This window comes from Papaver somniferum, chromosome 1 (assembly GCF_003573695.1).
Source record: "Papaver somniferum cultivar HN1 chromosome 1, ASM357369v1, whole genome shotgun sequence".
Classification (NCBI taxonomy): Eukaryota; Viridiplantae; Streptophyta; class Magnoliopsida; order Ranunculales; family Papaveraceae; genus Papaver; species Papaver somniferum.
The window spans coordinates 247,819,436-247,833,816 of NC_039358.1; the positions used below are offsets into that span (position 1 = coordinate 247,819,436).

The window sequence follows — 14,381 nt, forward strand, 5'->3', positions numbered from 1 at the left end:
AAGAAACAAACAAATGCTTTGAAACTACAAGAAATTAAAAATCACGAACTAAGCTGAAATCAAAAACAAACCCATGCTTTGAAGCTAAAACAAAATACAAAAAACACATGTGAAATAGGAAAATCTTAACAAAATAACTTCTATCAAAATAAATCCCTAATTCTATGTGATAATATTCACTGATTTAAGTCTATATCGAACATCATATATTATAAACAACAAATTGAGGGTTTATACCTGATGAATCAACCAACTGTTAGTTCACAATCGGTTGGAATTATCAGATAGTGTGTTGGTTTCAAAAATCAGGAACAAAATCGATTTTCTAGGATTAGGAAAATCTCAAGTTATAGATTTGGGTTTCTGGTATACAGTTATTGATTAGGGTGTAAAAATGAAGAAACAACAAACTTAGATTTGTTATTGTTCTCCTGAAATCGTTGGAGTCTACAGATTTTCTCGGTTAGGAAAAATGGTGTTGAATGAAAGAGAGAGAGGGAGAGAATATTTTTTAAGGGTCTCGTTTATTTAGCCGAGAAAATAAAGGCTGGAAAATAAGCCTGAGAATTAAATAAAAAACAGACAACTAAAAGCGCAGAAAAACCATGATGTATGACGTATTTATATGTTTTGAAAACGTTGCACAACAAATTTCTTTTAATGAATTAAAATTACTTATTTTGCACAATGGATGTTCTGGTGCGCAACGGATATAGACGTTACAAAGACTGCAACGTCCATAAACGTTGCACACCTCCGAAATCGAAGCGTTGCTAAAATCAGGATATGGTGTAGTGTTATAAGTGAGCTCATTTATGACTATCTACCTTCATATTTTACAGATCAAAAATAACTTGTATGCTTTCACTGACAAGCAGCATACCAGCATAAGGTCTTAGTAATTCAAACCAGATGGGGATATAAGTAAAGTAAAGGAATGACTATCTTTCAAATAAGCCACATCTTATAGTTTAATTATCTCAGATCTATAGTTGCGGATCATACCCAGGCGAGCAGCACAAGCATTTCCAGTATTCCCACCTCCTTGTATTCTCCTTGATGTTAACTGCACAATTCAGGTGCAAGGTTCTGATAAGGAGACAAAAATAAAAGTAACTAAACCATTTGGAGGAATCCAATTCCTTTATAGTTCACTAACCTCTCATGTAATAAGAACTCGTATGCAGTTCTCATTATATTCTCCTCGTATTGCAGCTCTCCTTGTATACTCATTGATGCCAACTGCTCAATTGTGCAAGGTTTTGATAAGTAGACAATAATAAAAAGTAACTTGTGCTTACTTTAAAACTGCAGCAGCATTAAAGAAACATGTAACTTATAGCACCTGTTCAAATACCCAGAAACTTCAATAATCTCACATATGCAGTTTTACGAAGTTTGATGTCAATACACAAATCTTTACTGTGTGTTGTGATAGCCGGTCTCACATATATATATAGCTGTTCAAACCACAAACTTAACACAGCTAACAAAATCCCATAAGAAATGCTAACAAAATCCCATAAGAAATTCTCTTCTAGTACACAAAACATATACTATATTCTAAGCACGTAAATCCCCTTGTAACAAAATCAAAATAAACTCGCATAACAATAATAAACATTTGTTAGCTTAAGCCAAACGATTGTAGCAATGGATTAGTGATTCTAAAAGCACGTCGATCTGAAGAAATTATCAAATTCCCTATCCTTACATTCACTTCACTACTATTTTCTTTTTAGACAATCATCTGCATAAAACTTCTAAAAGCTAAATAATTTATACAAATTGCAATTCCCCACATATATTAGTGGCATTCATGAAATTCAAAACTACATAACAGGTCCATGCTCTTACCTCATGCCGAAAATAGAAAAATAAAAAGCATTTATTTCCTCCTAAAATGCACATGGCCTCCAACCAGTAGCTAACTTAATCCAATATCAACAAGGGCTAATGCTTGAAGTCAGTATTTACGAACCTGAAATAATTGAGTTATTCATCAAAATAAAACAATAAAGGAAATAAGGTGTTAACAACAAATTCTACAAACATTGAGATAAAGGAACTAAGGTTCTAACGATCATTTCTGCAAGCACCTTGAGCTCCCTAGTGAAAACAAGCACTCAAAATTGCATTTCTCATTTTTAGCATCACGCGTTCTCATTGTTACCACCGAACTTATATTAAATTGCGTGCACAAACCAACTCTGAAACAAATCACTAATTGATTCTTTAGTTTTCAAATCCGACAAAACCTCGTAACAATTCAATCTCAACATACATTATACGGAATATGTATTCAACCCCAAAGTTAAGCACAAACTATACTAGTATACTGGCATCAAAATCAATATATTCTTTCAAAGAATGGAATGTTAAGTTGCAAAGATGAATCAATAGATTTTAAAAAGTATCAACAGAAGCAAAAGAATCAGATTTGGAAAATAAAGGCTGGAAAATTTGATAGACACATTTTTGTGTCTGAATTGTCCTCATTGTCTCTATTGCTAGTGCTTGAAAGCGGATTATTCAAAAAGCATCAGACTTAGCAAAAGAATCAGATTTGGCAATACTGATGTACATGTACTTATTTAAAATCATAACCAATAGCTTGAGGCAAGTTTGCAAAACTGCAGCTACTCTACTCTAGCCATAAGCCGCAAACAAAATCCCAACTACAGGAATTAATATTTTGGAACTATGAAAATCCAAAATATTGAATAACAGTAAGTGAAGTTTTCCAACACACACTTTCACAGTTTTAAAAAATTGAATAACCGAAATCTATTGAAAAAGAGAAATCCGATCAAAACACACAAACCTTGGTTTTCTGAGAGTGTCATTGTGATATGATGACAATTATAAGCCTTGAATATGATTTTTGGATTATCTATTCTGCTGGTGTAGGATACCCTTTAACCAAAAAAAAAACAGGACATCCATCAAATATTAAAAAAAATCATAAACAATCATCTTACCAGTAATACCAATATGAATCATGAAATTTATACCATTCTATGATGGGGTTAAATCCTTCTTTTGCGAAGTTCTGGAAAGACTCGACCAAAAAAAAAAGGAATTGTTAGCTAGGATTAAAGATCAAAGTAAAATTAAACTTATATTCAGAATTAGAGTTAGGGGTTTTGATTCTTACACTGGGAGAAGAGATCTTCTACCCCTGAATTAGCTCTCTTGCAAGGAAAAATAGAAAAAGGAAACACCTAACTGCAAAAACGATAGAACATCAAAAGAAATTAAATCATTTACAATATTAAAAATTTATCAATTTATGAAGCAATAACAAGATTGATATTACCCTGCTGATTTCAGGTGTAAAATAACTAGATCTAGTGTTACAGGGTTTCCTCTTGATTTCTTCTGATACATGGATTTTGATTTTGAGATATGTGTTAGGATAAAGCTTTGATTTCTACGGTAACTTTGAATTTGTGAAGTGAGAAACGATGCAGATTTGTATTTTAGAGTTCTTGTGGGTTTCGTTGATTTTGAGGAAACGAATTAAATCAGTGGAGAAGATGAAGAAGAAGGCGTTGTTGTGGTGATGAAAGTAGTGGATGGAGATTTCGCTGTCTGTGGTGGTGAATGGTGATGGAAGTGGTGAGGTGAAGGTCGGAGGGAGCGGAGAGAGGAAATGGGTTCTGTGGTGTGAGTAGAGAAGATAGAATAATGGATAGGTTTTTGAGGTTTTAATAGAGATCTGGGATATCTTAATCCCAACCGTTAGATCAATTTTAGTTTGAATCCCCAGACTATGATCAGTGGTCGCTGAATCGGTGGTTCTATGGGGATAAGATGGTAAATAAATTTTTATATTCAGAGACGGTTTATTAGTCTCTCGGATATTTTCCATTTTTTTATCATATCAGAGACGGCTTCGTTTGGTCAACGTTCTGACTACAATCAACGAGGGTCTCTGACGTGGGTTGCTAAACACCCATTTTCCACTAGTGACTGGCCCATTCGAATATCAATTAGGGTTTTGCTTTCTGTTGTGAAGAGGTAAAATTAAGTCGCGGAACAAACCTAAATCAGTACCCATGGATAAGACATTAGGATAAGATGTTTATGATGTTATCTAAGATTAATACGGCTTGCTTCAGGCTTCACCACCAATGTACCAAGAAAGGCATAAAGCATATAGCTCAATTGTGAAGCTTAATTAACAAGGACATCATGTCCAGCTGAATATGTGTACCAAAAGATCAAAAGGCCGGGTATCCTGAATTGTGGCACAGGCGAAGAGATTATGTTGTAGAATGAAAGCCAAAATGCTGTTTGTTTGGTTGCACAGATCAAAGCTCAGAACAGGTACCCAAAGGATAAAATGATCAAATCAAAACCAGGATATCCTCTAAAAGGACCTAAATCCTGAGCATACGAACAAATCCAAGGATAACAACCTACTTGGGGTACAAAACAACACAAAAAGAAACTAAACCATCTTAGCAATTAAATCTGAAATAGGATTTCTAAAAAGAAAATACACGGAGAACAGTGCAACACCTATTGTACAAACCAAAGAAACAGGTACGTGAACACTGCAACACCTGCAATACAAACCAAAGGATAACACGTCAAGGAAACCAAACAGAGATTAAGATAACAAGCCTTCACTTCTAAATCAAAACATTTTTTTTTCAATCAGATTGCAAGGATACAAACTTCACCAAAAAAAAAAAAGGAAAATAAGAAAACAGATCGATTGTGGAAAGGGTTTTAATAATTAAAACACTTTGACAACTTTCGATAACCCTGTGAGCTAGATCTGGCAATCAGAAGGGTATCCATGGATTAAGATGGATTTAATACTCTGGTAAAAAGCTTGAGAAAGATTCACCTCGCATACTAAGGTTGAGGTGAAAACTGCAGATGAACATGCCGGAAAGGATTCTCGTTGAAGACTAGCGCCGAAGTATTCTATTAAGAACCAAGATTTAACAGCATAACTGTGATTTAGGGTAAAATCTTCATGAATAAAGGTTGGTTTTCACAGCTAGGAAGCAGCAAACGATTTAATTGAATCCGATGGGCCGGTGAATCGAGATTAGCCGATGAGGTCAGTGGAAATCATGGAAGATGATTTAGGGTTTGACGAAGATGGTGATTGAACGGTGATTTAGGGTTGCTTTCTCTCTTCATTATCGATTCACTTTATTTTAATTTAATCTAAGCTAAGAGTTCGAAGATTTAAAACTAGTACCGCTCAGATCCGCTTAGATCTGAGCAGTAAAGGGTGCCAGAAATTTTCTTTTTCTCTCCGCCGGAAATCACGGGTTTAGAGAGGAGAGAGAGATTTCTGATGCTATCAGCCGATTATATTGAACTAAGAATCTCAGTGAAATACTTATATCTCGGGATAGCTACTAATTATGGTTCGTTTGCAATAGTTTTAGATTAGTTTCACTTTACTACTTTCTAGGTATCCATAAATGAAGTGCATTAAGGAATTGCTGCCCCATATTTATTGGAAACAACGGTCTATTATTAAAGAGAATGAGAGTGTCAAAAAAGAAGTGCCAAAAAAAAGATAATGCACGGTTTTGCTATTAATAACCTCCGATATACAATTTTGCTATTAAGTAATCTTTTCTATTCACCAGTGCGCATAAACTTTTTATTTCAAACCCCCTAACCTTGAATCTTGATTCCGCCACTGACTGATTGCACGTATATATATATTTAAAGTTTATAATAAGTGACAAAATTGTAATTAAGAAGGCCACTTATGATCTGATTGGGAAAAAAGATATACATACATACAATGGTGTTGCCACTTAAGTTTGTATGTACATCGGAGATTAGTAGTAAATATTCGTGATGGTGTTGCCATCACGAATATCTCGACACCTAATTACAGAATACACCACCCTTTGTGTCTTTAAAAGGTATACGTTATCCACTAGTATGATTTTTTTACACCTCTAAGTCACCAATGACAGTTCTGTTTTTAGTTGGTACTCATTTCTTTTTTTAATTATTTGATTGTCATAATCCAGTGATTACAAATTAAAAAAGAAAAAAAATCTCTAAGTGATTCTTTTCTCCATTCTTCTAAACAGAGCCCTCTAAGCAATGCTGTTGCACTTTTTTTATACTTGCACCAAATTTGAAAGAGCAACTGTTTTCAGAAAATTGGTCCAGCTGCAAGAATCTCCTCAGTCAGACTACTGTCTTTGCCAATGCTGTAGTTAGCAAAAACTTCAAAGTTCTTCTTGAACGAACCTGCCAACTTCAATAGGGTTTCCTTGTACGCTTGTTTATCTGACCACTGTAATACAATTAGGGAGACAGATGAGAAAATACTTTTATCAACTTTGAAAGATGAAAAGAAAAAATGGAGAAGCCAAATTCAACTAACAGGATTCATTGGATGCAAGATCTCTGAAGGGACGCCTTCCACTTCGTTGGGGATTTCGAGTCCAAATACTTCAGTCTTAGTGTAACTTGCGTTTAAAAGACTGCCTGAGTGTATGGCATCAATGATCTTACGTGTGTAGGGTAACTTGATGCGGCTACCCGAGCCATAGCTACAGAGATTAATGACAGCAAATATTTTGAGTGTCAGTTGGAACAAAAAAGGCAAGGAAATGGAAATGGAAATGGAGATTTCTCCATGTGGGTATTTGTTGAACCCATGACTAGTTTATGTATTATTACCTTCCACCAGACCAGCCAGTGTTGACGAGCCAAGCTGTGGCTCCGTGCAGTTGCATTTTCTCAGCAAGCATTGCTGCATATTTAGTAGGATGCAGCATTATAAATGCGGCTCCAAAGCAGGCTGAAAATGTTGCTGTCGGCTCCTTCACACCTTCCACTGTTCCAGCAACCAAAGCGGTGTAGCCGCTGATGAAATGGTACATGGTCTGTGCTAGGTTCAGCTTGCTCACAGGGGGGAGCACTCCAAAAGCATCACAAGACAAAAGGATAACGTTCTGCGGGTGTGGACCGACACATGGTATCTTTGCGTTGGGTATGTATTCAATTGGGTAGGCCGCTCGAGTGTTCTCTGCAACAGCAATAAAAACAACAATGATCAGACTGCATTATTAAATATGTGGCATCCATTTTAAATTATGGGTATCATGAATAAGAAAAATGCATTCTGATTCTTCGTTACCTGTAACAGATTTGTCTGTGTAATCCACTTCACGAGTATGCTCATCGAAAACCACATTTTCCAACACTGCCAAAGACAAGTTAATTTAAGCAAAACTCATCGAAAACATGTTACCAATATGACAGAAGACAAAGTAAACGTAGTTACCAGTTCCAAACTTGATGGCGTTAAAAATCTCTGGCTCTTTCTCTTTTGAAAGGTCAATGCACTTCGCATAGCAGCCACCTTCAATGTTGGAGACACCATTCTCACTCCAGCAGTGTTCATCATCTCCAATTAAGTACCGGTTCTGATCAGTAGACAAAGTTGTCTTCCCAGTACCTACAATAAACAGCATTAGAACTCAGGAAGGTATGAAAACCATACGAAAACTCCGATAGTTTTGTACCTGATAATCCGAAGAAAAGGGCGACATCTCCATCTTTACCCATGTTACAACCAGAGTGTAAGGAGAGGATTTGGCGCTTTGGCATGAGGTAATGCATTAAACCAAACAACCCCTTTTTCATTTCACCAGCATATTGTGTACCAAGGATGACCATCTCTTTCCTAGAAAGGTTAATGTCTATGCTAGTCAAAGAAGTCATGTAGTGGGTGTACCGATTACATGGGAACTGTCCAGCATTATAAATGGTGAAATCCGGAGTACCAAAATTCTCTAACTCTTCAGCTGTAGGTCTTATGCACCTGCCAATTTAAAAGCCCATAGTGTTCAAGTGTTGGTTAGTCTATTACAGGAGAATATTCCGGTAAGGTAGGGTAAAAAATTGCTTACATATTGTGCATGAACAGAGAGTGATCCGCTCTGGCTGATACTATCCTGACTTTGATTTGATGTTCCGGATCCCAGTTCAAGAACTGATCATTCACATACACCTGCAATCATATTTATACGTTATCTGACTAAGAATTCTCAGACTTGACTCCATATTCACTTTCTTGCTTAAGAGACACTTTATCAACAAAAAAAAAACATGTAATTTGTAATGAATCCATAAATTGCACACACCTTGTCTAAGGAGTTTAAGTAATCAACAGCTCTTTCTCTGTTAACCGTGAAGGTGTGCTCGTCCATTTCAATGTTGGGCGAGCCTCTGCACAAAGAAAAACAGTCCCCCTTGGGCTCATCATTAATGTTGCAAGTAAGCATAATTAGAGACGGAATGTGTCAAGAGGAAAAGAATGACATACTTGCCCCACCAAAGATCATCCTCTGTTGACTTGTCTTTCAGCACGCGTTTATCTCTTGGGGAACGACCAGTTTTCGCTCCAGAAAACGTCGCTAACGCCCCACTCGATGTTATGAAGGAACCTTTTTCATACTTTATGGCCTGCTCATACAGCTCTGCATTGGGGTCAGAAAAAAAGAATTGTTAAGAGTCTGCGCAGCATTGCTTCTAAAAATTAGTTATTGCAAAATTTTCTGGGTTACCAGCAATTAGCTAGCTTAATTACCTGCAGGGGAGAGATTGTACAGGATGTGGATAAATTTGAGGGCACTATCAGTGACGGGTACCGCTGGGGCGGTGAAATGCTGGTGGTGAGAAATGGCAGCCTTTGGAGACTCGGGCTTTTTTGTTGATGGATCACCTTTCACCACCTTTGGTCCTGTCTCTCTTGTTAGAGATGCCAATGATGCACTGCAAATATACAGCAATTTATCATACTCCATCCTAGAAACTGAAATTTTCTAAATTAAGTTCTGACAAGAGGCTGTGTGAGTGTGCCGGATTGTATGCATTGTATACCTGATTGATTTAAGCTGTTGTTTCTGACGATCTTCTTGGTCAAGAATGGCTGACGAAAATAAGCCATCGCCAGCTTTTTGCTTAATTCTTGGTGAATTTGGAGCTGATTTTTTCTTCTGAAGCGAATGCAATTCATCAATCGTTTGAGCCTTCACTGGTGCAGCACTATCATCACGGCATATCTCGTTTACATTTTCTGTTCTATCACTCGGCATTATATAAAGCTTTTTTGCTTAAAGACTTGCTGACCAAGAAGATCGGAGAGAAAATTCACCCACTTATATAGGTATTCAAAGCAATGAAAGTATTTTTAGATATTTATTTTACTATTTGGATAATGCTATTTGTGAAAGGTTGACAACTACTAATCAGCATTGAAAAATCTAAGTTTAGTTCCGATTGCCAATAATAACTCAAGAGGTAATGCAGATGGTATTCCTGGAATAACAATGTGATTATCCATTACCAGCTTCCTGTCTTGCGGGCATCGCAGAACCGTAAACAAAAATGAAGAAGGACAGAAGGGAAGAATAGTGAGGAAAACTTTTAAGGGTTTGGACACTAAAGGTCTCAAGCACACAAAACATGTCTTAAGATTAAAAACACTTTACAGACGAAAATTATCTGTAGAGAGAAACTGAGGCACTAAACAAACAGTAAACAATAACTATCACTCACAAAGTGTTCTTGACAAGTAACTTTCTTTTTTTCCTTTCTTAATAGCAATAAACATGCGTAAAAAGATATATATCATAACTTTCCTGAAATTTTAAAAAATAAGTATAAAAATTGACAGCAGCATGAGATTTGAGCTTTTGTTATTCTGCACTCTTTCCTTTACTTCTTGGATTTGCTTTATAGTGTTTGGACGCTACTAGCTAATACTTGCTCATTTCTCCATTGCCCTTGGAGCTGAAAATCAGCAATAGATGAGGAATCAATCAACCATCAAAGTAACTAAGTTTTCTCCAGACTAAACAAAAAATGCTACCGAAGGGAAAACCTTAGAAGTGTGCTTCAGCAAAAAAGAAGCGGAGCACGGGACATACCTAAGCCAATGGCATCAGAGTTCTTCATTATCCTCAGTCTTTTGCAGGAATCGATAAACATACTGTCACAAATTAAAATCAAGGGTTAAAATTAGGCTGCAAAAAGAATCACTCCAAGCATTTGAGCGACACATCATACACGGTGAATTTCACCTAAAACAGAACTTGAGAAAGAAATTGTAGAATAGGATGCACACAACTTATAAGGTTGTTTTTATTTTTACTAAAAAGGTTTTAGAGCTTGTGCTAGAGATGGTTTTGCGACCAGACTTGCAAAAAAAAAAAATTGGACCATGCATATGCCACAGCTCAAAAATAAAAGTTTTTGTGTGCAGCCATGCATTTGGAGGTTCTGTTATATACCATGTCTTTCAAGACATTACCAAGTCTCTAACTTAATTAAATGCCTAAGTCACCTCATCTGGATTAACGAATCAACCGTTCAAGCTGTGGCAACAGAAAATGAAATAAATCTAGAAGATTCGCATTGCTTTGCATCAGGGAAAACATGTCTACTAAATCTTTTTGCCTAATGCTAAGAATGGATTCATGGCAGCCCCCTCAAATTAAAACAGAAGCAAACATAAGAAGTAGCAAATGGAAAGCAGAGACTTACTCCCAAGGCACATCTCCCACTTGCATCCAGTCACCATCCTTATCCTCATATGCAAGAACATATTCAGATCCATGTAGAAGATCCCTATGCTTGCTTTCTCTCCCAGGAGCTCCATGTGGCCCAGATTGACCTGTGGCATACAAAGAAATCACTAATCCATGCTAACAAAGGCGTTTTAAAGTTCATCCAAAACTGAATACTTGGTTAAGGTTCTTTTACCAATAATAAAGCAGCTGAACATCTTTTCAAGAGACAAAGATAGCTCCTGATAGTCATAGTAAGTATTCAAGTCCACCTTTCGCAAATAAGGGGCGCCATCCATGCTGACCTTGACATACAAAGCACTGGGACCAGGTTTTCCATCTACTTCCTCGCTGGTCTTTGTGGTAGTCGCCAATGTATTTTTTCGGAATGACCTTATTGGCGGCCAACCGACAACCTGTGCCCTGTCATGTGAGGAAGGTCAGTAACTAGCTTCATGGTAAACCAAATCCACTTATCTAAAACTCCCTTTTGTTGTAACGTTAACTTACTTGGCAGCAGGTTGATTACTAATGTTATTAGCCGGAGAAATTTGGTTACGATTGACATCACTGGATACCTTGGGATGTGTAATCTCTTTCACCGTGGCATTCTCGACTCCAGAGTGCTCTTTCAGAGCAACAGACTTTACACTCGAGTTAACATGTAACTTTCCTTGGGCCACAGATTGAGCAGTTTCAGAGTCAGACCCTGATGCAGGAAACATCCAATTTCCTTCATTGTACACGGTGCTTTTTACCTCTGAAAACCCATCCATGGCGTCAGAAAACCCTCGCTTGTTACCAGAGACCACGGTCTTTTGCGATGACAAGTAGGTGGAATCCTTCATAGGCAGCAAGGGAAACAAGGGCTTCTCAAGTCTGCCCGAACTCAGCAAAGAAAGCTCTTGACTACGTTCTGGAGATCGGGATCCAGGAAGACCGAGCCTTAATTCAGTCGAACTTAGATTGAAAGTACTTTTATTTTCTTCAGACAAGCTAGAAATGGTTGAGCTGTCAACAGAAGAACAGTCTGATAACCCCATATAGTTACGCTCTCTGAATCCAGAGATCTCTAAAGAAGGAGAAGAAGTCATTAAAGAAATAGCGGTACGTCCCTCCTCTGCAGCACCAATAAGTATTGATGACATTAAATCTCTCAAATGCTCTTGACCTGCATACAATCATCAACAGCAAAAGCTTTAAAAACCAGATAAGACATACATCTAACTATTAATTCTTCACATAGTGACATCTCCCACCAAAAATCCATGCAACTGTAGATCAAACAAGCTAGCAGCTACATTAAACACCAAATTCAGATTCTTAAAGGTGCCCTAGTTTGTGTTTCAGATTTCAAAAGCAATTAGTCCCTTTTTTGGTATATCAAGTATCTACTTGACGTAAAATGATCATCCCTGTTAACGAAGGCCTACAATTGCTTGTACTGATTTTCGTATCAAATAATACAATCTGAGACTCAAAACGAGACCTATTGGCCTATGCTGATACAAGATACTGTTTGAAGCCAAAGCTCTCATGACTTGCCCCAATCATCTCACTTCCGTCAAATCTCCCTCCTAACCCCAATCATCTCATCTCATTAAGCCTCCCTCCAAATGTTATGTGTCTGGTTTTCCCTAAACTCTTGATGCAGGGGCGTCTAAGCTTAGCATCAACTCTACTCTACATATATGTTCCATAGCATCCAAGCCCCCAAATTCGACAACCCTTTCCATACACAATAGAATATTTCAGTACTAATTCAGCAAACACCCTTATATATAATGCATCTCAAAGGAGAAATTTATGGTTATTTCATACATTGAAGTCTCAAAACTAATCTTTACCTATACTCTCAACCCATTTTCCCAAAGACAAAGAATTATATCATAAAAACACAATAAAATTGTAAGTCCAGAAATCAAAACCCTAACTATCAGATCCTTCTACACAAAAAAAAATCCCCAAACTGTACATAAACCCTATTGTGTATCATATTACTCAGACTACCAACAAGTGGAATAAGCCATGAAATTAAAAACAATACCCAATTTCCAACAAAACTGAATATCAACCTAATAAACTGATCAACAACAATTTCTTCAAAATCAGCACAAATTCTACCTCAAACAATCAATTTACATCCTCATTTTAACAACAAACACAAAAATCAAGATCATAGCAAGTCATATTAACCTGATTTTTAACAAAAACTACCTCAAAAGAAATTCCAAAAAAATAAATAAGAAATTATCAGAAAACTTAGGAGGATAAAGCTTACTTACTTGAAGAAATTATTGGTGAGTATTGCTGTAGAGTTGATTGAAGAAGGAGAAGAAGAAGATGAAGAAATTGCTGTTGATGATGAAGAAGAAGAGAAGAAGTGAAAACTAAGGACCCTCCATTGAGAAAGCAAACAAAATTTTAGGATGTTTGCTCCATTAAACTCTTTTAATAACCAGCTCCCCAAAATTATTTATTTAATCATTTAAAAAATAAAAGTAAAATAGTTTTTTTCCTCTCTCTCTGATGAACTTGAATGGACGGCTAGATGTTGATTGATATGAAATTTCTGATCGTTTGTTAATTCATGCTGACACGTGTTGTTGAGTGGGTACGTGGCGAGTTATTGTGTAGGTTTATTTCGAGTTTGATGGAATTCTAGAGTAGGAGTGATAATTCTCTATCGTATGAACATGGGACTTGAAGTGAAAAGACGAATTTACCCTTTTTATGATTTTGAAACTTCTAAAGTGCCTTTTGCATGACTTGACTTGACTTTGTTTCAACTAGTCACCATTTTGGATCAAATTCCTAACAAAAGTTGTTGAAAACGGAAATACATAGTCAAAAAGCACCATGGCATTGCTAATGGTCGACAGGACGAAATATTTTCAAAAATCCTTGTGTTGGAATGTTTTATACCAATATCTATCAACATTTGTGAAAAGAATAACGTAAAGTGATTACATATTTAGTTTCTTTGTAAGACCATTTTTAGCTCAAATTAACCGGTGTTATTGCGATATAATGATAAATTTATTGAGTGGTGTTGTCAATGATCCAAGTTCAAAATTCTTTTGTACTAAATATTTTACCGACCTATGAAGGAAAAAAAATAAATCCATAATATTTGTTTTTATGAAGAAGAAAGTAATTGTGTAGTTAAAAATGAACAAAACTCAGTTACTCAAGTCCTCTATTAACTTCACCATAGAAAAAAAGAAAGCAACACATAAGTATAATAACCACATCTCATATTAACAAGTGTCACTACAACACGATAATAAATTTATCGGGTGATGATACAGATGATCAAAGTTTGGAATTTTTATCCTGAATCTTTCGTCAATCAGAATTGGAAAGAAAGAAAAGGAAATCGGGCATACTTGTTTCCTGAAAAAAGAAAGTGGTTGTGTAGTCAAAAATAATCCCCAAATCATCTAGTAGCTTTGCCATTGAAGAGAAAAATAAAGCAAAGGAGAAGCACAATAATCACAATTAGGAACAGCTCAAAAGAGATTAACAAAGAAAGTACCATTTCAGATAATAACTAAGAACAAAAGGGCAAAGTCGGGAGAAAGGTACAAAAGTTGGTAAAGTCAAAAGGGCGAAAATGGAAAATGAGGGGGACAAAAGAAAGCAAGGCAAGAGAAATGCGGGGGACAAAAAGCAGCACTTAAGGTTGAGTTGCCGGGCTAAGAATGGGACAAATATTAACTCGCTCTTCTTATTTTATATCTGCACCCCCACATATTTATCATTACAACTCCCCCTTTTGATTGTACTAATTTTCACTTTTAC

At 36.4% G+C, this 14,381-nt stretch overlaps 2 protein-coding genes across 3 annotated transcripts; both read right to left on the reverse strand.

The window, feature by feature from the left end:
* Positions 1-6,148: 6,148 nt before the first annotated feature.
* LOC113276335 (phosphoenolpyruvate carboxykinase (ATP)-like) lies at positions 6,149-9,104 on the reverse strand. Its single transcript, XM_026525927.1, has 11 exons — positions 8,890-9,104; positions 8,597-8,781; positions 8,333-8,486; positions 8,151-8,235; positions 7,917-8,017; positions 7,530-7,828; positions 7,289-7,462; positions 7,142-7,207; positions 6,682-7,030; positions 6,383-6,551; positions 6,149-6,292 (listed from the first exon to the last, which is right to left on the reverse strand). The coding sequence occupies exons 1-11, from the start codon at positions 9,102-9,104 to the stop codon at positions 6,149-6,151; spliced, it is 1,941 nt and encodes a 646-aa protein (XP_026381712.1).
* Positions 9,105-9,423: 319 nt separating this feature from the next.
* LOC113324363 (auxin-responsive protein IAA9-like) lies at positions 9,424-13,046 on the reverse strand. 2 transcript variants are annotated; one of them, XM_026572683.1, is made up of 5 exons: positions 11,088-11,725; positions 10,774-11,000; positions 10,555-10,684; positions 9,939-10,000; positions 9,424-9,801 (listed from the first exon to the last, which is right to left on the reverse strand). In XM_026572683.1, exons 1-5 carry the CDS (start codon positions 11,723-11,725, stop codon positions 9,779-9,781), a joined length of 1,080 nt encoding a protein of 359 aa, XP_026428468.1. In that variant the 3' UTR covers positions 9,424-9,778. The 2 variants fall into 2 exon arrangements, with proteins under 2 accessions (XP_026428468.1, XP_026428473.1); XM_026572688.1 differs by lacking the exons at positions 9,424-9,801; positions 9,939-10,000 and adding an exon at positions 12,863-13,046 and having other exon boundaries at positions 10,551-10,684; positions 11,088-11,748.
* Positions 13,047-14,381: the final 1,335 nt, after the last annotated feature.